Source organism: Mixophyes fleayi, chromosome 5 (assembly GCF_038048845.1).
Source record: "Mixophyes fleayi isolate aMixFle1 chromosome 5, aMixFle1.hap1, whole genome shotgun sequence".
In the NCBI taxonomy this organism is placed as follows: domain Eukaryota; kingdom Metazoa; phylum Chordata; class Amphibia; order Anura; family Limnodynastidae; genus Mixophyes; species Mixophyes fleayi.
The window spans coordinates 221,823,940-221,851,711 of record NC_134406.1 but is presented as its reverse complement, the minus strand read 5'-3'; the positions used below and the strand labels follow the sequence as shown (position 1 = coordinate 221,851,711).

General features: G+C 35.9%; 1 protein-coding gene across 4 annotated transcripts in view; it reads left to right on the top strand.

Annotated features, from left to right (window-relative positions):
• The window catches only part of PCMTD1 (protein-L-isoaspartate (D-aspartate) O-methyltransferase domain containing 1), a 31,233-nt gene extending 5,281 nt beyond the window's left edge, over positions 1 to 25,952 (top strand). For 2 of the 4 annotated variants that reach the window (XM_075213507.1, XM_075213506.1), the window contains 5 exons: positions 118 to 169; positions 7,054 to 7,156; positions 10,120 to 10,291; positions 20,191 to 20,314; positions 25,303 to 25,952. In XM_075213507.1, coding sequence (XP_075069608.1) covers positions 10,238 to 10,291; positions 20,191 to 20,314; positions 25,303 to 25,670 — 546 coding nt within the window. In that variant the 5' untranslated portion in view covers positions 118 to 169; positions 7,054 to 7,156; positions 10,120 to 10,237 and the 3' untranslated portion in view covers positions 25,671 to 25,952. Of the gene's footprint in view, positions 1 to 117; positions 551 to 7,053; positions 7,157 to 10,119; positions 10,292 to 20,190; positions 20,315 to 25,302 lie in introns of all 4 variants that reach the window. The other 2 variants (XM_075213504.1, XM_075213503.1) reach the window with 1 other exon arrangement.
• The last annotated feature ends 1,820 nt before the right edge of the window (positions 25,953 to 27,772 follow it).

Below are 27,772 nucleotides of genomic sequence, written 5' to 3'. Positions count from 1 at the left end.
AACTTGAATTTAGGTTCACAGATTTTTTTATTAAAGTTCTTGTCCTCTGTTTTATTTTACTGCTGTTCTATTTATATCATTGAAACTCAAAGCCTTTGCACTTTGTTTCTTCCACAGGATGTATGTATTGCGGGTGAACTGATGACCTGCTAGAAGTGAACAGACCCCAGTTGGTGAAATTTTGTTACTTTCTATTTTCCTTGGCGAATGTATTACCAAATAGTTTAAAACCTTTCACATATCATGGGAGGAGCAGTGAGTGCTGGGGAAGACAATGATGATTTAATTGATAATCTAAAGGAGGCACAATACATTCGTACTGAAAAGGTAGAACAGGCATTCAGAGCAATTGATCGAGGGGAATATTACCTGGAAGGATACAGGGACAATGCCTATAAAGACTTGGCTTGGAAACATGGGAATATACATTTGTCTGCACCTTGCATCTATTCAGAAGTTATGGAGGCATTAAAACTTCAACCAGGATTGTCTTTTCTTAATCTTGGAAGCGGAACAGGATATTTAAGTACAATGGTGGGCTTAATTTTAGGTAAATAATTTGTTTCTTTAAATGTATAAGGCAAACATTGTGCTGTGATTGTTATCTGGCTATTTGTCACAAACTTATAGTAGAGCATTTTATAGAGACTGTTTCAAAAACAATAGTCTATTATATTATTGAAATACAGTTGTGTTGTTTAAATTAATAACAAAGCCGTATTTAATGTAAACCCTAGTAAATGTTTGTTTACTTTGTGTATATGTTTACATATTCTATTTAATTAAGGGTGGCGTAAATGTTCTTAACAAGGTGCACACCTACTTTCTGCATTTGGAAGTGCCTTCGAGCATACACTTTGGGATTAAGTAAAGACCGGAATGCACAAGTTGGAAAATGTGAACTCATTTCAACAGCCTGCTTATTAACACTTTTGATCACCCGGTTACAACTTAATTATCCCCCTAAAATAGTGCTTGATGAACCCCCATTTATGTCTTAAATAATTCATGACAGGTTACACCTGGGCTCTTTTGTTTCATTGATCAGATTCGTACTTTTAATGGTTACATTGGTATCCAGAGCCACCAAGAGGAGTTTTGGGCCTTAGTACAGCAACTTCTTGCCCCTTTCATAGCTGCCAGAGGGGGCATGGCCACACCAGGTTGATGACACCTCCAATTACAAAGGCACGTCAGGGCTCCCAGGAGGGCCCGGCCTCATATTTTTTTTTTCTTCCTTTCTGGGATAAGTGCGAGTCTAGAAGGACAGGCTGCCACGAATCGCGTCGTCTTAGTCCCACTCTCAGGACACAATGATGCATTGCATAAGTTTGTCACGGGCGGCAGGGCCAAAAGGATATGATTTGCTACCGAATCGCGTCATGGTGGTCTCCATCCCACCACTCCATGCCCCACTCTAGATAGCGGGGCATTCAGGGAAAGTGGGCAATTATGAATATATATATATATATATATATATATATATATATATATATATATATATACATACACACACACACACTGTATGTATTATACATTTCCTATAATTTTGTAAGGGCAAAAAGACTTTGTGGCTACTTGCTAGAGTGGAAATACATCTTTTAATATTTTGAGCTTATTTTATTCTCTCGCCAAGTAACGTGAGTTTTGTGTGTGTGTGTGTGTGTGTGTGTGTGTGTGTGTGTGTAAAACACCTTTCTGTGGCTAGACTGATTTGCAACCTTTTGCACTCACACAGTTGATGCCATCTTGATGCACAAAGCCGTGTTCCCCTCCCATACAAGCATGCACATAAATATATGCAATACATCTTCTCACTGCAGGCCCACATTGTTCTGCAGCATCAAAAATGACCCTTGAAATAGCCTAAAAAAAAACCTCTACAGCAATCCACTTCTTAACACTTCTTCCAGCACTAAATATTTCAGATCTAAACATACACTGGTTTAGTACATATACAGAAATGCAAAACAAAGTTAGAAATTCCTTCAAGCGCAATCAATATCCCCTTATTGGATCGAAAAAAAGAAATAAGGAATATACTTATATTTAGATATGATGGTTTCTCTTATAGTAATGGCGTTTCTCTTAATAGATGTCACCTCCAGTCCGATTCACATGTAAAATAAAAAAGAATTTATTGATTTTATTTTTTTTATATGTCAATCGGATTGGAGGTGACATCTATTAAGAGAAACACCATAGCGGTAATAGAAACCATCATATCTGAATATAAGTATAATTCATATTTCTTTTTATGCTATAATAAGGGGATATTTATTGCGCTTGAAGGAATTTCTAATTTTGTTTTGCAAAAGACCCTTAGTTTAATAATAAAAAAAAAATATATATACACATGACCGAAAAGAGGTGTTATTTGGAAGGAAAGAGGGACTAGATTTTCAGTTTTGGGTGGATTTATGTTTTAAGAGCCGGAGAATCATCATTTATTTATATAGTGCCAACATTTTCCTTAGCGCTTTACAATTGGGGATACAAAATAGTAATAAACAAACTGGGTAAAACAGACAACGTGGTGAGAGAGCCCTGCTCGCAAGCTTATAATATATGGGACAATGGGAGTTGGATACATGAGGTTAAGTCTACATATTGAATTATGGGCCAGCCAGATTGCAAAGGTAAAAAAAAGACAAAAAGGGATTAGTATGCTATATGATCCAGTCACACAGCAATGTTTGTCAGAGGATTGTTGTCTTGTGTGAATTGTGTTAGGTGGTAATAGGGTAATCTAGTGAGGTTAAGAGGGTAGTTGAGGAATATTATAAGATTGTCTGAAGAGGTGGGTTTTCAGAGAACACTTGAAAGTTTGTAGACCAGAGGAAAGTCTTATTGCGCGAGGAAGGAATTTCATAGAGTGGGTGCAGCCTGAACAAAATCCTGGGAATGGGAGGATGTAATGAGAGTGGATGAGAGATGCAGATCTTGTGCAGAACGGAGTTGTCGAATTGGGAGATATTTTGAGACAAGTGAGGAGATGTATGTTGGTGCAGCTTTGTTGATGGCCTTGTAGGTAAGTAAAAGTATTTTGTTCTGGATTCGGTAGAAAACAGGCAACCAGTGTAGAGAGAGTGTTTCAGCAGAGGAATAATGATTTGCAAGAAGTATCAATCTAGCAGCTGAGTAAGCGGTGGAAGCGATCTGTGGCAGCGTGATTATTTGTATCTCAAGGATTTTTTCTAATTTATACTGGCATAGATTGCTCCATTGACTGTTTGTAGTTCCCTAAGTGGTTTATTTTATTAGAGAAGTATGAAGTCGCTGAAGCCACTTGATCAAGGGCTGTTACTATGGGAAAAATTAGGTACTGCCATCTTAGGGGAGGAGAATGTAGAGGGAAGGTGTTGGGGAGAGGTGGAAAACTGTAGAAGATTAATAGAGTTAGGATTTCTGCAGGTATAAGGAGGGTTGGTGAATCAATAAATTTAAGTGAAAAAATAAGCAAACTGGATTCTGGCATGTGATCAGGGTTCAGGAGTAGGAGAAACAAACATATTTTATTTCATTTTTGACTTCCCCATAAGTCTTTAAAGTAGTGTTTTTTGATTTGTGAAAGTCACTAACTGGTCCCAAATTTGTGTTAAACATTTAATATGTAGGAAAGTGTTAAATAATGTAGTATACAGCATATGAAAATTACATTTTTGGGGGGTGGAAGAGAAGGAATAGGAATTTAAAATTCTCTTACCTTGAGCTCACACGAAATGCTACATGTCGACTTTAAGACACTCTAATTTTCAAGCAGCTAAATCATTTAACTGAATTCCACATATTTCAAAGGACAGAATACGTTTTATTATAGCTACAGCAGACTGACATATGAATTAGTATTGCACCACAGGGTTGTGTTTTGTATTACAGAAAGCTGTATGTTCTGTTTACTACCATTGAACCTACTGATACAGATGGACTGACCTATTAATTCAGATAATTGCAACAAATGCTACAGAATACCAATGTGTTTGTAACATCCCTATATTCTGGCTTATGACTGATAGTGCAGGCACATAAGAGAACACGGAGGCTCCAACAGAACTAGAGTGCACACATGAAGTGTTGAGTCCTACACAAAACTGCTATTTCACTGTTACTATTTCCACACAACACCCTAGTAATGTCCCCCACCAGAAATACATTTCTATACCTGACAGCACTATACTTAGTAGTATAGGTATAGAGGATGTCTAAGTCCTCATTGAAGTATAGTATCCTGTACTTTCTATTGTAAATGCATACCTGCTAATAGTGCTGATTTTCACAGTTGAAAGGGGGCCCTGATACTTAAAAAGGTTTGTGGCATCATAAAATTGAGCTGGAGATGGACTAATTTGACCTGATTTTCCAATCCTATAATCCACTGCTTGTGGGAGGACTTATGGCTCCAGTAGTGTTATATTCAAGAAGATAAATAGAGTCAGCCTCAGTGTGAAATCCAGTCTACCCAGATACAATTAAATTTGTTTGGTAATTCATGAATAATATTGGTAATACGTTCAAAATGGTGGACTGACTTTATAAATAACTGTTGATCGAGGTAGGGGGTCCCTCTTTTTCATGGATTTTCTATTGAGCATCTATCTGCCTGCAAGATATGAGTAACAAGTGCCATTGTGTTTTGGGATGGCTGGAATGTCACATGAAAGGAGGGAAAAAAAAAAATCGTATATCGGAAGTCTGTTACTTCCAGACTTAGTTTATGAACCTCACGCCTTAGAATGCAGTAACTACACTCCCATTGCTGCATCCTCTCCAGCAATCACCAGATGTTTTGTAGTAAATCTTGTGGAGGTGGGAGTGGTCGAAATACCACCTATAAAGCAATTTGTATGAATTTTCTTTTACCCGCACATTTATGCATGTTTTGGCTGCATTCCCCCTTGTTTGGTTCTAGGGTCTACCCCATGTCTTTTTCCCAGTTAGTTTGGGTAGGTCTTTTGGGGTCTGGCCATGGGAAACCAGAAATATGTAAAGGGACAAGATTAGGTTCTTTGAGTCTGCTTGAGAGTGGCGAAAGGTTTCCAGTAGGGAGGATGGGGTTGAGGCATGCATCGGCACCAACGCATGTATCGTGTTTAAGTGTCTACTTTATTGAAACTTGTGAAATCTGCTATCTTTGAATCTGGAAGTGGTCTTGTATTTCAGCAAAAACTGGAACTATGCAAGCAGCTTGAGGATTACATTCAAAAGCAAGATTGGTGTGTAGCTGGTGCAGATTGACGGGTCACGGCCTTCTTTGGCAATATCTAGTATATCTGTCTTGGTAGTAGACCTGTCAACCTTTTTGTCCTATAGTATAATGTGCTACAACCCTAGGGGCATAGATGTCAGGCAGATGAATATTGTTGTAGAATGTCGCTGTTTATCCATCAGGCCCAGGTGCTGATGCATTTTTAAGAGACTTAACTGTTTGGGGCAATTCTTTAACCACAATTTCTTTAAGACAGCCATCTGCGCTTTGGAGAGGCGTGGTTGGTGACACAAGCTAAAATTTTAGCCGTAAGTTGTGAGGAACTTAGGTCATACAGCTCAGCGTAGTAATCTCTAAAACGTTCCACTATTTTCTTCTGGTGAAACAGAGCTCCAGTAGACTTCTATGTATTCACCTCTTTTGACATAACCTACTTCCTAGCAGATTAGGTCACCTTAATCCACGCAAGCCACGACCCTGTGACCATGTCATGCCCACTTCGCATGAAGACTCACCACTTATGACATTCAAAAGCACTCCTGCTGGAAGGTATGATACCACAGCATTTATTGATCAGTGCAGAAGGTTTAGTAGTCTAAATATATAGTATGGCAATTGTTAAAGGGTTACTCTGCTCACCCCTAACTCTGTTTTGAAAGGCCATTGAAAAAGTGCAGATATCTGTCTTGTATACCACAAATGCCGCTTATTTAGTTCACATTTGTCCAATTATAGGTAATGCACATGAAATTTGCATATGAAAAGGACTGCATCTGGTAGGGTGCAAAGTTTTCATATTCTTATCGTAAGAGCTTGGCAGATTGGGGTCACTGACATTTATGTGTGGCTAGGTGCACTTGTGCATTTTATTTTACACAGATGCAAAAAAAAAAAAAAGATTGTGTTCTATAGGAGAGAGATAATTATGAGATATCAGTGGTGGGTAGAGAGCATTTAATGTGGCTCTTCCTGGCTTTGGTATTCACCCAGTCCCTTCTACCACAAAAGGACTTGGTTTTTCCTTTGTCCTTTGAATTGAACACATTTTATGGTGCAATTAAAATAGAAAATTTAATTTCTAATAAATGGATATATTTAATAAAAACATTCAAATATAAATAGTGAAACATACTAAAGACAGTCACGTTGTCCCCTGTTTCTCATCAGTTGTTTAAGACCTGAGGCTGGTGTTCATTGTTGCTTTTGCCACTTCTAAAATATTCTAACTACTGTTATTAAATGGAAAATATGTCCTTCATTAATGAACTGGCTTCTACATTTCAATGACATTTGTCAAAGCCTGTAATATGAGAATTAGACACTTAAAAAGATTGGTTATATGTGGTTATATAAAAAGATTTATATAATAACTTCAGTATACTTGAGGATGCTGTTCATCTTACTTTTAGGCTACATACAGATCAGTGTATTTTTTAAAAAAAAAAAAATATATATATATATATATATATATATATATATATATATATATATATATATATATATATATATATATATATATATATATATATATATATATATATATATATATATAATTTTTTTTTTTTTTTTTTTTTTTTTTTTTTTTCTTCATGTCGCCATATGCATCAGTGTGTAAAATAATGTAGTCCCATTTTCCACACTTGTACCCAATAGTGTCTCTGAAACACACTCCACATAAGCATCTAAGGTATTGGGGTGTTCAAATATATCTCAAGTATGAAAATGCTTCACATATGCTAAAACAATGCTGGTGTGAATGTGAAAATGTCAATTAAATATGCTGTAATGCTTTTGGCTGCTGCTTCTAGACTACCCTGTGTTAACCCGACTGTTTCTTTTTATTTTAGGTCCATTTGGCATAAATCATGGAGTTGAGCTTCATTCTGATGTGGTGGAATATGCCAAAGAGAAATTGGAGGCATTCATTAAGTATAGTGATAGCTTTGACAAGTGAGTTTAATTAAACTCAAGCAATTTAATAATGTATCCCTGTTGCCCCAAGGAACTACCGGCCTTTGTTCACATGACCTCACTCGTTTATAGGGATCCAGTGATCTCTGATTGCTCTTAAGTACTGTAGAGTGTCTATAAACTGAACCAATATAGAATAGTGCCTCCACTCAATTGATTCACCAGAGTATTGTCTCTCTTTGCCCTCAGACATACAGTATAGTTGGCTTTATAGAAAATATTTTGGGGAAAGAAATAACATTAAACATGGGCATAAATTGAGTAACCAGCAACATTTCAGCTGTATATCATAACTGTATTTATAATTCTCCAAAGTACCTTCTTTCAAAAATTCTAATCCCGTAATTTATCTTGTCGGACAGATACTCTTTCAGGTTCTCTTTGCAGCAGAGCAGGACCAAGGATGCAACAGCAAACATATGTGACATACCTTCACTTCCACATTCCTTGAAAGTAGCAGCTTTTTGAGCTGTGATCTTGGTTTACCTACTGGAATAAATCAGTATTGGCAACTTCCTGTACTTCTGGAATGCCCAAAATGTATTTAGATGCATTTTAGATATTCGGTAAATTACTAAAATCTACTGAGATTAGTACTCAAAATGGTGTAGACCGTTCCACAGTACATTTTAATTACATGGCCAACTGGTGCCTGAATGGGTTGCATAGCCTCCCAACAAGTGCATCTAGTGATATTTAAGCCTATTAGACCACTTTCCTTTATATCCACAGACTACTTTTCTCAGCTTTCCTGTTCCAATTCATTTTCATTCTATTTAAAGACAAAGTAGACTATGGGTAGGTTTGAAGATGCAGAGGACCTCTTTACCCTGACCTAGGAGACTGACTTACAGCATTTGGTGTTGCTTGGCAAAACCGTCCTTTTTAGTTTTGGTATGACAGCCAGTATATGTTTGTTTTTCTCAAGGCTATCATTCTGGATGCAAGAACAAACATTTTTGCTCTGGCTGGTCATAAAAGGAAGCATTTATTTCTATGGAGAAATGCAGGGAAAGTGCACATGACCTACTTGCTAACACTGTTGATGAACAGGCATGGGGGAAATAGCACATGCTTTACTAGACTGAATACAGGATGCCTATGGGCACATAGCCCATGAAGGAAATATACCATAAGAACCCAAAGTGAGGCTGTAAATAAAAATAAAATACAGCACAATTTTGGATACAGACTTCTATTCTTTCTATATTTTTATCATAATGTAGGCCATTTTTACAGATTGGACCACCTGTTTATCTTTTTTTGTAGTTTATTATGCTTCAGTTACATTAGTCTTTCAAAGGCAAATACATGAGATAATTTGGTCATAGCTAAGGTGAACTTTTACTCTAACTCTGGAGACCACAACAGTGTGTGTGTGTGTGTGTGTGTGTGTGTGTGTGTGTGTGTGTGTATATATATATATATATATATATATGTATGTATATATGATGGGGACAACGATAAATAAAATTCATGAATTGCACCTTCCTTGCTGAGTTTGAAAATAAATATATTCTTTTTTTTGCAAACCTTCATATGGAGAGTGCCATTCATCAATCTTGTCTGTATGTATATGTGTGTGTATATGTATGTGTGTGTGTATGTGTGTGTATAATTATATATATATATATATATATATATATATATATATATATATATATATATATATATATATAATTATACACACACATACACACACTATATGGACAAACATAATTGGCCACACCTGTCATTGAATTGGGGTGTTTCAATTGGACCTGTTGCCAGAGGTGTATAACATTAAGCACCTAGCCATGTAGTCTCCATTTGCAAACATTTGTGACACAAAATGGGTCGTTCTGAAGAGCTCAGTGACTACAAGCGTGGTACTGTGATAGGATGCCACCTTTGCAAGAAGACGGTTAGTGAAATTTCATCCCTGCTGGATACTTCACGCTCAACTGTAAGTGATATTATTAGAAAGTGGAAGTGTTTAGGAACAAGTGCAACTCCGCCACAAAGTGGAAGACCAAGTAAAATCACAGAGCGGAAGGTCAACAACTGCTAAGACGCATGGTACGTAAAAGTTGCCATTGCTCTGCTGATTCCATAGCTTAAGTGGTCCCACCTTCCACTGGCATTAATGTAAGCACAAAAACAGTGCGGAGAGAGCTTAATGGAATGGGTTTCCGTGGCTGAACAGCTGCATGCAAACCTCACATCACCAAGACCAATGCCAATCGTCCGATGGAGTGGTGTAAAGCACACCGACACTGGACTGTGGAGCAGTGGAAACGTGTTCATTGGAGTGACGAATTGGGCATTTCTGGCAGTCAGATGTATGAGTCTGGGTTTGGCGGATGCCAGGAGAATGTTACCTGCCTGACTGCATTATGCCAACTATGAAATTTGGTGGATGGGGATAATGGTTTGGGCTAGGCCCCTTCTCTCCAGTAAAGGGCACAGAGCCCTGACCTCAACCCTATCAACCTTTGGGATGAACTGGAACGGAGATTGCGAGCCAGGCCTTCTCATCCAACACCAATTCCTGATCTCATAAATGCTGTACAGAATGAATGGGCACAAATTTCAGCAGAAACACTCCAAAATTTTGTGCAAAGCCTTCCAAGAAGAGTGGAAGCTGTTATCGTTGTAAAGGGGGGACCCACTCTATATTAAAGTATATGTATTTGAATACAATGTCATTACAGTCCCTGTTGGTGTAATGGTCAAGCGTCCAAATACTTTTATCCATATAGTGTGTGTGTGTGTAGCTGTTTAAATAAATGCTTAATGCAGATACCTTTGTACAATAGCTTGAGTGCCACTTCATTTGGACCTGTATGTATTTTATCTGTGTGTGTGTGTGTGTGTGTGTGTGTGTGTGTTTGTGTGTGTTTATACCAAATCTGGCTGAACATTGTATTTGTTAATTTGTCAAATGCAATTTTGTTTTTCAGATTTGAATTTTGTGAGCCTGCTTTCGTAGTTGGCAATTGTTTGGAGATAGCATCAGACAGTCCGCAATATGATCGGATTTATTGTGGTGCTGGCGTACAGAAGGACCATGAAAACTACATGAAAATTTTACTGAAAATTGGGGGGCTTTTAGTAATGCCTATTGAAGACCAGGTGATAATTTGTTGATTTCTGCAATATATTTATATATAATATATATCTTGAAATATATATATTCAAACATAAAACGAAAACAATTATAGATATTTACCTTGTATAAAGGCACATACTACCATTATATTTATTCTGAATTCTGAGTGGATTATGTTAAATGCTTCCACATTAGGATCAAGGAGGCAGATGCTGGGAATTGGAGACCGGTGCATAGCACTGGGAATAAGAGACAGAAATGTTATAAAGAATTCCATGGTCAGTTGAGAGCAGAGTTCAAGAAGTGGTGCAAGGCACATGAAGCAGGAGAACTGGCTCCAGGAGCAATGTCAGGGTCACTAAGAAATAACAAAGTCTAGACAGGCCTTGGTCATTGTTACAGGAAACAAGCAGATTCTGAGAAGCAAGCTGAAGTTGGTATCAGAAATGCAGATCCGATGCTCAGTGTTCAGCTTCACAAAGTTCACTTTGTCTTCCCCAGCAAAGAGACAGTGAAAACCATATTCTAAAGATGGTCACACACTGAGAAATTGCTGGTGAAATGGTCTGATGTTGCTGCAGGTGTAGCACCAAAACATGCTGATGTCTTAAGGGTGCTGGGAATTGTTCTGCACATATTTACAAATGCATTTGTGTACTATACATATGGATGGGCATGAATTCGCACATTCACATTGTGGAAATGTAGAAGAACCCGGCTTCTGTGAATAAATCTTATTGTTAAATAATGGTTATATTTATCACGAATAGTAGGTGGTACAGTTTAAATGAAGTTATGTTGTAATTTTAAACCGTTAAAATGTATTCTTGTACATCAGTGAACGGCAACCTGATACATTTCATGGACTGCATGGGTGGCCCTCGAACCTTCAAAAGGGCCACACATTACCTTTTAATCTCAGTAAACAGTTAAAACAATACATTTCATTAAAGAAAGAGACACTTTGTAAAAGGGTATCTATTTTGCCTCTAAAAGAGTTGCTATTTCCCTCTGTTTTTATCAGGAGGGTCATTGATGAGGCAAATATACTATTAATGCTAATATCGTAATGACCATTTAATAACTACCTTCGTTATCACAAACAAAGTGTAGGTTCCAGTTTAAACCCAGATTTTAGAAAGATCTTTCTGTTTTATTGTCTGCTCTATTTACTCTATTACTATAGTATAATACAGGCGATAATGATAATCATATCAAGAAAGGATTTCCACAAAGTCTCATGTAAGATATGTATTCTTCTTAACATTAGGTATTTTCAGTATCAGTCTTTACACATATAATAGTGTAGAAAGCATAATACATTTTACTTAAAATACAATGCATTCCCTACTTCAGCTGTACACAGGAGCCATTTTGTCCACTCAATTTATCCAGCACTAAACTATATGTGCAGAACTTAGTACAAAATCTCCTTTATCTCAACTATTTCACTTTATCATCTTCTATTCAACAGTCTTTCTAATCTAAGTCCTAATCTCAGCTATATTCTTTAACAAACAATTTATGCAAAACTTTCCCAAAATCACACAATATGTTTCTATGTAGTCACTTTCTGCAAAACTTCCTCAAAACAACCATTCTAATCTTCCAGGTCAGATACTTTCTAAGTCACTTTCTAAGTACACTAACAATATCACATACATCATGTTACAACAATTACAGTTTATTCCTATTTATGCAACATAATCTAAACTGTACTTATCATTCTTACTCAACCTAACTTTTGCAAACTTAAGCCTTTTCATTCAAACACAAGCTCCATACTATCTGCACTCAAAAGCCACTTCCATTCAATCTCCACATCATTCCTGACCAAATGTGATATCTCCAAGATACCAGCCTCCTATGCCGTCCCAATACAGCTCTCATAGTTTACAGACCTAACATCAAAACACTGAACATGAACACTGGGTCTAAACACTGTACATATTTAACCAGTATATATTCCCACATGATCACATATTAAAACAGTGCAGGATGGGCCCATGTATACTTCTCTTTTCCTGTGTCCAAATGGGAAATCCTATGTGTGGCTGTTTCTCAGTCCAGAAAGCAAGAGAGAAAAGAAACGTGTTTCTCTTACTCGAACCCCAATTGTGGGTGGAGTCCCAGTATAGGAATACGTAGGCATGTTAATTACCTGAGGCTTGACCTAAGCAGTTCCAAATTCTACACTAGAAATCAGGTTTCTGAAGAGGAGGGGCAAGTACAGTTTTGCTGTTGTCCTCGAAATCTGTGATGCCTCGTACCCAGACAGATACTATTGCCGCACCTTTAGTACTGTGTAGGTACAATCTTGGTCTAAACACAGTGGGCATCATGTAATTAGCTACTGTGTGCGTGTCAATGTGCGCAGCAATTCCCCCGCCCCGCAATTACATCATCGCACCGCAATGACATCGATCGCTCCTTCACAGTCCCCCTGTTTGTCAATGTCTGATATTACTGTTGAGCTGCCCAAATCCATCATTTTCCATGTTGGTGTAATACTGTTTCAGAGTGTGTTTGTGTATGTGAACAGGTGGTACGGTATTCAGTTTGGAATTATTATTGCAATGCAGTTTCTAGTACAAAGTATCAAGTAATAAAGAGGAGAGGTGCTAAGGGACCTCAAATTGCTATGGCAGGCAGGATGAAAAAACCTGTGTCTCTTACTGACTGCACAATGTCAGCAAAACCTCATTTTAAATCATCCCTCAACAATTAAATATAATATCTGAGCGTTGTTTCGTCTTTGCTATATCTTCATGATGTCATCATCTTCGCCAAATAGGATGGGGGATAATCTTGTGAGATACAATCATCTTTTACATCTGGTTTGGGTTTTATCTGTGTCCAGGTCCTGCCATTCTGTGTTCTTAGCGACCATCTTAGGATCTCTTGTGTCATCTGTCAAGGATATCATCTGCTTTAATTCTCATTTTCTAGTATGGAAGAAAAAAAAAATATCGTCATTTTGAAATTTTTACTTTCCCTCACCCATCTGTCTCCATTGCTGCCGCTTGTAGAGTTCTGATATTCTGTCGTTGTCCACTTCTGGCTACTAATATGAGAGAATAAAAGCATCCTCTGGAAACACTCCCTTCTGAGCGTAATTAATTGTCCCATCCTGCCCTCTCTGTTTGTTATAATTCCAGGTGTTAGCACCATTCTGGAATTGTAAAATCATATTTTACTATCCTTTGCGAGTATTAAGTACTGAACTTCACATAATTCCAACTAAGTACAATACCATAACATTTTTTCCAAAGTTTTCCTGTATCTGGGAAATTCTCTAACCAGTTGAGGAGGAGAAAATAGAGGAATCTTGTTCTGTGTAACCTGTGGAGACAGAAGGAAATGTTAGTATACCTAATACTTGTATTCACATAATGTCATCTCACCAACTCATATCTCCAAGGACACACAATGTTTAGAGAATTACCCATTTAGTATATTGTTAAGAACAGTTTCCCCCTGAAGAACCTGTTTAAACTTAGTGAAAAACATTAGTACTTTTTAATTTTGTGCATTACCGCCTTTGCGGATCGGTATATCCACTACTGATTCTTCTAAAATCCTAATTTATTCATACTAGTGGTCAACAAAGGTTAATACAACAAAACCACTAAACTGAGATTTTGTTTTATTTATTTAGTTCTTAAAAACTTGTATTGCAGCTGTTTCAACTATTACTGTTACAGATTAAAATAATTTGATCCACATCTGTCCCCCTGATCCTGGTGAATAAAAACATCACACCAGGGGTTATTTTTTATTTAATTTTTAATTATTTCAGTTTAATTAGGTTTTACAGGTATTTATAAACACAAACTATGAACATTTATGTCTGCTATCAACAAACATTATTTTACTACACTGGGGTTTTCCATGACTCTAATTAACCATGTTACATACAATTGTGGGATTTTCTGCTTTTCTATCCATGTGTAGTGTTTCAACAGTTCTGATGGCATTTATCAGATCCTGTGTAACCTTACTCAAGTGGGAATTTCCATGTCCTATTTCTGTGTGACATATTCCATTGTCCTTTATTATCCCCATTTATAAACTCATTACCAATTTCCAGGGGTTTCATTAATTATAATGCTACATGAAATCAAACATCTCCAAAATAATGACATGCAGAGTTACCAGATCTATATTATCCTCCCCATTTCAGGATTACCCAAAATTTGATCAAGGGGCTGCAATACATACCTGTGACCACTAGGCAGCTTTCCTGTTACTATTGTTAATACTTCCCTCACAATATACCATTTTAAAATTACCTGTATATACCTGGGTTTTTAAAAGGAGTAGGATTTTGAATACCATCTCTCCATTTATACAATATCCTTTATATGCATTTTTAAAATGACAAAAACTAGATTAATATTTACCTGTTCCATGTTCTGAATACATATATTACATTATTTGTTAATATGTATAATTTATGTGTATAGCTGTCTAAAATCATGTATTTTTGCAGTCATGTATACTAAAATACAAAACTGCGATCTGCTTTACCAAAGAACCCTGATTTAGACATACTAACATTTGTGACATCTTGAATAATATAATATAATCATATTTTCCTGCATTTGATAAAGGACTCATCGCTATCCTGCGATCCGGTCTTCTTAATTACATCCAGCCAATTAATACATAACCTGATTATAAGCTCTCTAATGGTGATTATTATAAATTTTAGCAGAACTTACATGACTGTGTCAAACATTGAATTTTTTTAAAAATATTTCAGAACATCAATTTTTTCCTGTAAAGTTATGATTTCTTGACTGTGTCAACAACCTATGTTAATATCTTCACTGTCTGTTGCATGGGAATGAAGTCTATAATCCTTTAAGGTTTGGCGTATTCTTCTTGCAGGCCTGATTCCACTAAGCCAAAATCGCTAAAATTCGCTTTCCCAGGCGACCAGTGCCCCTGGCCGACTCAAAATTCTTAATGCGTTATCTGCTAGACAGCTCTCAAAGACGTGTTTCTGGGTTGTGGATGTATTAGCATACAGCATCGCCCACTAATTCTCAAGTTAGAAGGAGTCAAACGCCATCTACTCCTCAATGTAGGGCTCCTTTCCTCCAGAGTAACCAACTGCCTAATGGAAGTGACCCCACTGGCATTATGGGGGTCTTTTCAAGGTGGCTCTACACAGGGTCTCATCAACATACCCTCCAATTGTGAGTTTCTTACCACTCACTAAAAAAAAATTCCAGTCTATACCCACCATAGGCAGATTGTCACTAGCTTTCCTCTTGAGGATATATTTTAATCTCATTAATTATGGATTATACAATTTGCAATATATAGCTAATACAGTAAATATCTAACCCATGACCCCTCAGCTCCTTTCTTCAGTACCTTAACACTTTATTACTCATGACATCTCATAGGCAATTCCGTCAATATCTAAGGAATACCCATGACCCTAGGTCATTTCGTCAATATCTAATAATTCGTTGTACATCTTATGACCATTTTTGGCAATATCTATGTGCTACCCAAGATATCTCTGATGTTAGGTGGCATCTCTATACAACTCCATAAACTTTCATCTTGTACAATGACCAATCGTAGATGGTGTAGTTCCAGCTATAAAGCTACTGCATTCTAGCTAAAAATCCGGGAGCACTATTCTGCGCAATTCTTTTGTTTGACTGGCCCCTCACCCAGATATAAACACATGCTTGTACATTCCTGCCAAGTAATCCACAAATACGGGTCAAATCGTTATTCTAATACGAGCCTTATCAATATCTTCATCACAGTATAATAAGTATAGACAAAACTATACACTTATTCTTTCTCTGTTATCATGATTTAATTTTGAGATCGTATATACCTTGCAAATTATTACATACAACCTATAATACACTATGATTGAACAGGTATTATTACATCACCAAAGAAAAAAGATTTTTCAGATATTAAACATCACTGTGCAGACTGGTTTGATTAAAGCGTTTTGTAGTGACTTATGCTGGAGCAATATTTTATGGCATTTTGTTGCCTTAACTTTGCCCCTAGCAAAATTGAGGACTATTCTAGGAAGATTAGAAATGATCCACATTAGCCTCATAGCATACACATATGCCCTATTATTCCCTTATAAAAAATCTAAATGCATATTGTCTGCAATACAAAACAAGCTAATCGAATCCCAAAAAATCTTAAACAAATCACACTTGTTTACAGCTGCTAGATAACTTTTCTTAGAATCTAGACGGTCAGCCTAAAAACGTAGGCATATTTTTAAACATTTTTATATGGTATATACCATTTGGTAGTAGACCATACACTTAGTCCACACCCTTTTTACACACACCTCTTAGATACACTTCACCCCTTTCAATCAACTTCATAACCCTACGCCCATACCAATCCTCTTCCTCTTACTCCAGTATTCCCCTAATATTCATTCTAAGTTTCCCTTCCACTCCTCAAACCCATTCACATCTCTCCTTAGCATCATCACTGTCCATTCAATCCCCTTCAATCCATTGCACCAGCATTATCATCCTCTTTGCATAATGCCCCTACCAAAATGTTCCATTAATCACTATTGCCATTCTGTCCCGTTTACCAACATCACCCAGCCCCCAACATGTCCCCTTTATCGTTGTAATCATAATAATCTTCAACCCCTTAATCCTCATTCATCATTAACCCCTACTTCTTGCATCATCATTAAATCAAATCATCTGCCATTGACACCTACATCCACTTGGCATCATTATTAACCCTTATTAATCTGTTATCCTATCATTAATTTCCTAACCCTTCCATCATGAGCCCCTAACTTATGATGTTCTTCCTTGTTTTCCCAGAGAGAAACTGTGTGAATCCGTTTCCCTATGAGAGCTTGCAAAGTGAAAAATAGGAAAGAAAACCAGTTATTGCAGGGTTGTTAAACCACCACATTGGGCATTGATTGTTGACAGGCAGCCCTAATTCCAGCTCCTACCTGCTTTATTGACAGATTTGTTTGTTATAGCTTGTAACACTTCTTTACAATGCCTGCTAATGTGTTATTACAGATGTGTCTCTTTCTTTGATTAAATGTATTGTTTTAATTTATTACTGAGATTAAGAGTTGTGTGTAACTCTTTTGAAAGTTAGAGGGCCACACCATGCAACCACTGAAGTGTATCAGGTTGTCTACCCATGATCTAGGATGATATGTAATGAATGATCTTCATCAGTTGTCACGGAATGGGCTTTCTCTGTCACCCTGCTCCACCAATTTTATAGGGTTTTGGTGGGTGTCCGCAACAAGTCATCAGTGGCTACTTCTACTGGCACTGCTTTATCATATTAGCCAATTACCGACTGTGAGTGTCAACTGCGCACCAACCTGTTGCCTCCAATTTAAAGAGGATAATTGCTCCACAGGCACCATGAGCTGCTTATGCTTCTAAGGTAATATGTTGCTGCAAGTGAATAATTTCTGATTACTTGCTATGCATCAGGATCGTTGGTGGAGCACTGATGCAGGATGCTGAGCTTAAAACAGGACAGCTGGAGGCTTGATTAAAAGAGCGTTTTTATCTTTTGGTCATAGGAACACAACTGGGACAGGCGTTTCATAGGAGCAAACAGGATTTTGGTAGTAATGATGTTTATTGAGTTTATATAACTTATCCTTTAAGTACATACACTATTATAAGGTAGTGATTCTAAGCCCTTTTATACAGTTATAAACATGTCTTGGGGGCGGAGGGGATTAAAGCAGCTCTCAAGCCTTTTAACCAATCCCGGCTGACCCCCTTATCGGGGCGCAATGTTGAGCCTGGTCACTTTATATTTACTTTCGAGATAGTGTGGCATGTGCCTGCCTTCCTGTCCACATGTAGGCAGCTTGTATGTGTCTGCCCCACTCTTGGCACTGATTAAGTATGAAACTCTAAATCTACCAATTTCACCCTTCCAAAAATTTGTCTCAATGAAATTCTGCTCTAGACATCCTCTGAGTTCCACTACAGAGCTTAGTCTCCTGGCACACCCAGGCATCAATGCTCCTTCTGGGTTTCTTAGAACCCTTCCACAGTTGCTGCAGGGCCTTCCTTCCCTACCCCCTTCATACCTAGGCAGTGTTGTTCCTTGTGTGTGTTACACAGTGTAACGAAAAAGGTGCGAATGTCAGTGTGATCAATACCCCCAAATTATGCCAGCACCCCAATATTTGTCTTTCTAATGCCAATTCAGTCCCAACTTTCCCCAAAATAATTTGTGTGTTCATACCCATGTGTATATTGTAGGGATAAAAAAATTAAGCCCAATAACTGTGTTAAACCTCATATAAAGTACTCATACAGCAGGCTTCAAATGGGTGATTCTGCTGCTATTGCACAATCTGTGCAATTTCATTTCTACACATGTAATGTTAATAAAAAACCTCTCATACGTTTTACTTGCACTAACATGCCTTGCTAAATGGTTGCTGTTGAATCATTGAAATATATACGTTTGCGATGAGAACCTCAGTTCGAATGACAGATGCTGAAGATAATAATTAAAGCACTTCATTTTAAATGAATGGATCAGCAGCATCTGTCTTTTGAGCAGAGGTAACAGCGAGTCAGAGGCCACAAAATACATGGTGAAAAGTGCCGGAACTCACCCCCAACCCCCTTCGGCCCCTCAGTGATGCCAGTATAATGGACGAGGCTGCCCATTCTACCAAAAGGCTAAATATATAATAAACATAATTGAAAAATCACTGCTCTCTAAAACCATTGGCCACAACAAATATAAAATAAAATCCCTCTTTCTGGATCTGACACATTACAAATCAGGGTGGGTGGAGATCCCCATAAGAAAAGCCTCTCATCATGCTAAGTGGATAGCACTTTTGCCTCACAGCGCTGGGGCCATGAGTTCAATTCCCGACCATGGCCTTATCTGTGTGGAGTTTGTATGTTCTCCCCGTGTTTGCGTGGGTTTCCTCCCACACTCCAAAAACATACTAGTAGGTTAATTGGCTGCTATCAAAATTGACCCTAGTCTCTCTCTCTCTGTGTGTGTGTCTGTCTGTGTGTGTATGTTAGGGAATTTAGACTGTAAGCTCCAATAGGGCAGGGACTGATGAGTGACTGAATGAGTTCTCTGTACAGCGCTGCGGAATCATTGGCGCTATATAAATAAATGGTGATGATGATGATGAGAGTTGCAAAATAACTGAGGATGTGCTGTCATTTATTTAAATTTTTCCTATTAAGCAGTGTAGTATTTATTTTCTGTGTGGAGGCAACTCAAATATTTGTTTGTGACAGTAATTTGACAGTTACCTTTGCTTAGACCACAGAAGCTGGAAAGTCACTAATTTAAGCGGACATACGATATTAATAGTTTTTTTTTAACAAAACACAGTATGCATGTGCTGTGTGATTTTCATCCACCTGCCATGCGTACTACAGTTCTGTCAAGGTGCCATATGATGTGAGAATAATGTATTGCAGGGAGTTTTAGTATTGCACTTTGGGAAACATATTTGCCACAAACAAGGTATTTCCTTAGAGTCAATGCTCTTTGCAAGTTCTGTCATGTTGATTGATTTGCGTTACCTGTATTGGGTATACCTATATCCAAAATAATTAGTTGATCAAATCTTAGGGTGAATATCAAGAGTTTTTGTAATTATGTGAAATTAACTATGGCAGATTTGTAGAAAATAACATACATATTTGAACTCATTTTTCCCTATACAATGCCCATACAATAGAAATATATTTTACTATTAAAAGAAAGCACTATTTGTCTTACAGAAAAAAAGTAATATTTACTTGTGTGGGCTAAGTAATAACAAAAATTGTGACAATTTGAATCACCATAAAGCCTAACAGTCTTGAAGATGTTAAAATGTGTAATAGCAGCAATCTGTTCTGTTTCACTGCTTTAGCTTACTCAGATCCAGAGAACAGGACAAAATACATGGGAAAGCAAGAACATCTTAGCTGTTTCCTTTGCCCCCTTGATGCAACCAAGTAAGAATGACAACCACAAATCTGAAATTGTGAGATTGCGTAAGTATTTATATGTACTTTGTATTCTGTGTGTGTTCTCCTCATAGCATATTTTGAATTGCCTATACAATTGCTTGTTACTTATACAGAGATGATCAACACTAGAGAAAATGCTGTTTAGTTATAAATCAATAGTCTACAATTTACCTGAATGTATACAATAACTCAAAGTATGTTTGTACTTGTGATCTATAGCTTATAAAATGCTTGTATCAAAGACAAGTTCTCACTAGGGGTTAATTTATCAAGCTGCTGGTTTGAAAAGGTGGAGATGTTGCCTATAGCAACCAATCAGATTCTAGGGGGCATATTCATTTGGCCGCATTACTGTCAAAAGTAACATGGCTTGCGCACTATTACCGTTATTACTGTAATAGTGCGCGGAATTACCGTTATTACGGTACCTTTAACACCGGGTTTCTGCTCGCAGCTCAGGGAGCTGCAAGCTGACATCCGGGTTAGAATTACCGTAATAACGGTAATACTTTTAATGCCACGTTACTTTTGCAAGTAACGTGGCTAATTGAATATGCCCCAAGTGTCATTTTGTAGAATGTACTAAATAAATGATAGATAGAATCTGATTGGTTGTTATAGGTAACATCTCCACTTTTTCAAACCCGCAATTTAGTAAATATACCCCCATGTCTCGTTTCCAGACATGTTAAGATTATCTAAGTAGGACTTGGTTGCAGGCTAAAACTAGTTAGATCACAATGAAGCATCTTACCACTAACTTTGCAAGATCTGATTGCAAGCTCTATTTAAGGTAGTAAATTGCTGCATGTACTGGGCTAAAAGACAGCAAATTGCAGTCCTCATTTGGTCAGTATCTTTCACATGGCGGTCAAGGCTTGTTCGTAGTCTAACTAAGAGAACTGTGTATCCAAAATTGACAGGCTCTTGGCACTCAGGCAGCCAGACCTGCCTAATAATGGGCATTAAAAGGTCCCCGTCAGGCAAAGCCATTAGCCAAGAAAGATTTCATTTAACCTTTTACTAGCCTTTGTCTTTTCTAAATAACTGTCTCTCAGTACCAGTAAGAGTTTTTTTTGTTTTCTTTGTTTTGAATTGTTTTTTTGTCAGAATAAAGCGCTCTGTTATGTCAGACTTTTCTGACACTAAATAATTTTTACAGCCATTTTCTCAAATAAAATAGATTTCCTTACTGCTCAACAGCTTAAGTATTTCCATTATTAACTCAATATAACTCTTTCTTTATCCAGCACCATATTTTACTGGTTATCGATCTATCTATTTATCATAACATTCCTATGTAGTCTCTGACAAATAATACATGCACAATGGTGCTTTCACACTTTTTCTGTCAGGTTAATTGTTTCTCTAACACCTTGGCTTTGCTGGTTACTGGCATAACTGTTTCTATAGTCATTGAAATATAACATAATAGTATATGATGCATTATAATACAGTGTTCCTGTCAAATGGGGAGTAACACAAATGGCCGAATTTTACTGGTTATTTAAGTATTTGTGTGGACATATATTGTGAAGCATCGCCACAGAATACAGCTTAATTTAACTATTGGAACTTGGCACAGACACAATAGCACACTCTTTCCTTCAAACCTTTGTGATGTCAGCCACATATGCCCTAAGCTATGACGCTATTAACACTGGGTGAGCCACTTCACTACTCTCTTCACAAGTTTCATATCTGGCACACACATCTTATACAAATAAAGTACAGTATATACATCTTATGATTTTGTTGTTACTGGACTCCCACTTTCCATAATAACTAGGGGTCCAGTGATGGATTTGAGAACGGTTTTGTTAATTTACTGGTCGCTTAAAAAGGTCACTCACTGTTCAGATACTTGCATTAAAGGAAACCCTTTCTGTTCTGATAAAGTTATTCCCAGTGAAATGCAAAAATAACTATTGTGGTAATTTGTTTTTTTTTTTTTTTTACAACATTTTATTGCTGCCCTGATCAATGGTTAAGTTTCTCCACCCGTTTGTAAGAATTATTTTGCTCATCTCTACATTTTAAAAATTAATTTCTAGCCTGAAATAAACAAGAGGAAAAATGTATGGTTTGCTAGATCCATGTAAATTCTGCAACCCCTTAAGAAAAAGCCATCCAAAACTTTAGATCAGCTCTTGATACAGAATACTTCACAAAATAAAATTTGTAGTGCTAGGTGATTACCCGATATTAAGTGATTAGAAAAATGAAATTAATAAACAAATAAAATTAATAGCATACAGTAGGCTGCTCTTTCCTTAGACACCTGTTATAGGTATACATCTACAAAAACCATGCAAGAAAAAGCTCCAGACACAGTGTACTATTATCAAACAAATTTGAGTAATCAGTGAGGTGGTTTAATCAATATCCCCGTACCAAGTTTCTCTTCATAAACATGTTTTTCACTCGCAAAAAAATATAATTTCATACTGTATATATTTAAAAATATGATGAATATTCAAATTTTGCAGTTTATACAAAATAAACTGTATAATGAAACATTATCAATCTGTGGTCCACATCCCAATACTTCAAATATATTAAATAAGCATAAAATAATAGTACTTTAAGCGTACATTCAAGTTAAACCATCAAGCTTATCTGCAAGGAGTCCAAGCAAGATCTTATGAACAATGGTCTAGCCAGATTCAATGTGGAGACCTCCAAACAAGCAGCAAAGTTTCAAGTATGGGCCAAATGTGTTTCATTGGATGACTTCCTAACGGAGAGCATTCCAAATGACTGAAAATTGTGGTTATATCCTGGCACTAGGCGTATCCAATCCACTTCCTGTATCAGAAAACACTATTATGGAGGGTATCCATCACTTCCACCTTTCATGATGTCATTTCGCTTTTTTATGACGTAATTTCTGCCCTGCACAGATGCGGAAATGGAGCATTGAAATTCACAAAATAGGAACAAATATTAGATACAAGAGGATTATACAGAGCAATCAAATGTAGCTATTAATATAGACAATGTGACATTTGTTTAGCTTTTTATCTTGTATGACTTTTTTGCTTCAATCAGAATATTTAAATGTATGCCCTAAAAGATGTCAAATACCAATGTGCTACTTTAGCAAACTTATCTCAAATATAAAAAAAAAAATCTATAGTATAAATTTAGATCTAATATGAACTGCCAATAATATATAGCTGTTTAAATGATATTCCAAAAGTTACATTTTATCTATAAGTGTCATAACTCTATAGTGTCTGCTCTCATAGTGAGACCTACATAAATTAATTTAACATCTCATATCCAAATCCCTAAGTTATACAGTTGTAACGTGTAGTTATTAGATACTCAGGTATTCTCTCATGAAAGTCTTAGTGTGCAAAAATAAACTGTAAAGTCTTATTTATAATGAAAAACAAATAATTCAATAAACTGTTTCTTAATTCCGATATATAGGCAGAAACCGAACGTTATTCATAAAATGTCCTAATGTACACAAAACTGTGATTAATATATGCCCTATCTGGAACAAATCCGTGTTCATAAATAAGTTAGTATTAATACACGTAACGATGACCATTAATTCTATTTCACAAAGCTACAAGATAAGGTTTAGAAAAAAAAAAAAAACTTGGTAATTAAAATCCATAAACAAGTTGTTTAGTTAATATATTATCAGACTTATATCAGAGAGAGTCATGCTGATATATAGGGCATATTGTGACTTCAGTGGCCTTGATAGTTTGAGCTTACCATGATTATCTGAATCTAAGCCATGAAGGCTATAGGGAATCTTCTCTCCAAGCTGCACATTGTTCCCGATTTGTAGACCTTTAGTCTCTTCTTGATTTGTCCATATAAGTACAATATAATATACCCTTCTGGCAAAACTTTCTTTGGGGAGGGAAACACTTCATATAATTTGTATCAGTATGTCATCTGAGACATTTTTACATTGCTGGAATATACTCTCATTGTTTATGTCAGTATTGTTTTTCTTCAGAAGAAATCACACTGAGTGGATAAACATGTCAGTTGGTCACAATAATGCGATTCTTTCTGATACAAGTGCATTATGGATTTTAACCACAAAGCTTTTCTTGAAACCTCATCTGGTATCTTTGGGAAAGTGATACTTTTTACACTACTGGAATACACATTTTCACTTTTACTTATATCAATATTATTTTATGCATGAACAACGATACATTCCAGATAAGGTATATATGAATCACAATTTACTCCTGTGCATATTAGGACTTTTATGAATAACATACTGTTTCTGAATATTTGTGAATTAAGGTACTGTTTGTTGAATTACTTATTTTCAGTTATAAGTAAGATATTATGTACAATTTCTGCATATAGGGTCTTTTCATGAGAGAATACCTGAGAGTTTCTAATTATTTAAAGTTTCAGCTGTATGACTTACGGATTTAAATATGGGATTCTAAATTAGTTTATGTATGTCTTACTATGTGAACTGATATTATGGAATTATGAAAAGTAAAGACAGATTTTAACCTTGTGAATATAATTTAAAAAACTGTATTATTGATGGTTTATTTTAACATATAAATGTGTATAAATATCATTTTTATGTTCAAGGCAAGTTTGTTATAGTTGTGCATTTCCATTAAACACCTTATATCGTATATATTTAAATATTCTGGCTAAATCGCTGATCTATTGTTTTGATTAGATTAGTCTGCAATATAGTCCTTACCTTATCTTTTGATTTTATTTAATTTATATATTTGACAAATAAAACCCATCTGATAAGACAACTGATTTTAATAATCGGTGCTTTACTAAATGGTATTTAATTATTATTAGTTGTACAACTACATAACTACATAGTTTAAAAAGTTAACTTGAAAATAATTTAATTTGTTTACATTCATAGTATACAGCTTTGTGTTTAATTCAGGACACAACAGTTTAAATATTTTTTTGGGAAATGCTGAAAGTTCTGTACTAAAATGTGGGGGAAATTTTAAACTTCCTACTGTACTTTTTCTTTTTAACAGCTCCCTGTACTGTAAGGAGCCTTCAGGACTTGGCTCGCATCTATATACGCCGCACGCTTAGGAACTGCATAAATGATGAGATGCAGGCCAAAGGTGTTCCTCCCAAACCACCTCAGAAGCGGAAAAGAAGGCGATGTCGTAGACGACGCATTAACACCTATGTATTTGTAGGAAACCAACTAATTCCTCAAGCCTTAGATAGTGATGATGAAGAAAAAAATGAGGAGGACAGCAAAGAAGAAGAGAAAGAGCATAATGAAGCTTTGAAAGCTGAGGAGCCTCCACAGAACCTTCTTCGAGAGAAAATTTTGAGCTTACCTCTTCCTGAATCTTTAAAGGCATACTTGACCTATTACAGAGAAAAATGATGATGCACTTGAATCTGAAACTTTATTGCCTGCTGATATTTCATTTTTTTCTTGGAAATGTAGCATTTGTTAATTGGAAAAAAAAAGTCAGTTATAACTTTCATCAACAGGCCAGGGGACACCTACAATTGTCTTAACTCCATTTATCAGTTGAGTTTATTTTGTAAAACCTGTATATTTTCTCTCCATTTTGAGATACAAAGTACACAAGTTTTTAGCTGTAATAAGTTACCACTTGACGGTATAACTTGCAGTTTGGAAAATATAGTTCTAAGTCTATATAATATAATATATATATATATATATATATATATATATATATATATATATATATATATATATATATATATATATATATATATATATATTATAATTACAGGCCACAGCATATTTGAGACTGCTCTAGATGAATAACTGTTGTATTATTAAAGTCCATTTCAATCATTCAGTCACAATGGAACATTCCATTCTGTTTTTCATTTCTAGTTTATATATACCAGTTCGAAGGAATGAAAAGTGCAAGGGTAGCATTTTGTGATATCTAAGAAACGGTTTTTAAATATAGATCATGTTGAGCTTAGAAGAAATGTTGCTTTGTTACAATCCTATTTAAAATCTTCAAACTTGTATGTGTTCTGTGTTATACCTGATGTGTTTAAAAGTGTTTGAATCTGTTGGATATCTAAAAAAAAACTGCTTTATAGTGATAAAATCTGAGCAATTCACTGTAATTGAGGAGCCTTTCATAATCACAAGAGAAGATAATGATGTGCTCCGTCGAAATTATAATTTGTTGGTATTCCATACAGTTGTTATACTACCTTTGTTATTTTATTATCATGTTTTGGAATACCTATGTTAATGAAGTACCATATATGCCTGTACTTCATTTCCACTCACTATTCCATTGAACAGCCAGCTTGTAGATCATTGGATCCTTTGTACTAATGACACTTTTTTCTGTTTTACAATAGAATACCCCCAAAAAAACAAAACAACTAACTAATGCATTCTTTAAACATTTGTTCAGTTACATTCATTTTTAACTTCTATATATGGTAGCACAATTGCTGCTTTTCTGCAGTTGGTGTTTCTTTCTTATGTGTGTGGCTATATTACGGTAGGCAATTTACCATAATACAAGTTGCAAATTTGAGGTCTCTTCATACAAAAATGTTAGCCATCTCCTGTTATCAAATCACCAGCGTAATATCTATTACTGGATGGTTATTCTTATTAGGAATGTGAAGACATCACCATCCCATCTTGGATTACTTAACTACGAAAGCTGTATTAATTCACCTTGGACTTTCTTAAGTCACAATTAGTTTAAAGACTGTATAAAAGTTCCACCTGACATCATCCAGTTATATAACCTAATATTGACTTGCTTTATAGCCCAGAATTAATTGTTAAATGGTCTCTAAACAACTAAACTAAATAGTCACCTTCCAAAATAGGTTACTTTGTTCTCAAATGTTTTGCACTTGATGAAAGTGGCATCCATTTAATTTAGTGTATGAAATAAGCACGTATAATTAAGAGTGTATTTGATTTTCAGGTACAAACATGGACTTTGGTAAAGGCTTTTTTTGCTGGGCACAAATGTCAAACATTCCTTCTAAAATAGCATCACCAGCTAAGATAAGATAGATAATCGTTCTAATTCTGCAGAAGAAATAGAAACTGTTAGATAAAATATTTTGACAAAATTATCAGAAAAAATATATTTCATACATTAAAGAAAAATGCATGAAGCAATATTTGTCAATTCATCATATATTTTGAGATGATTTTAACTGTAAATACCCATTGTTTCCAACACCCCTGTGGCCCATTTTGAATAAAAACACTATTGTGGAGAAAAAAAAATCTATTTAAAAGTTTTACAGCATCTAAAATAGAGCTTCATTTAAAGTCACTTTTATAATGTATGGTGTGCAGAGGTCTGCATAGCTGCTATAGGTTCCTTATTACCTATATTATTATGTTATTTGATATTTCTGCAGAAAAAAATTGTAAAGGTTAAAGACAGACTCAGTTGTTAAGTGTGAGTTGTGTTATATATATTTTTTTTTTTATCAAGCATTTTCAAAAACTAG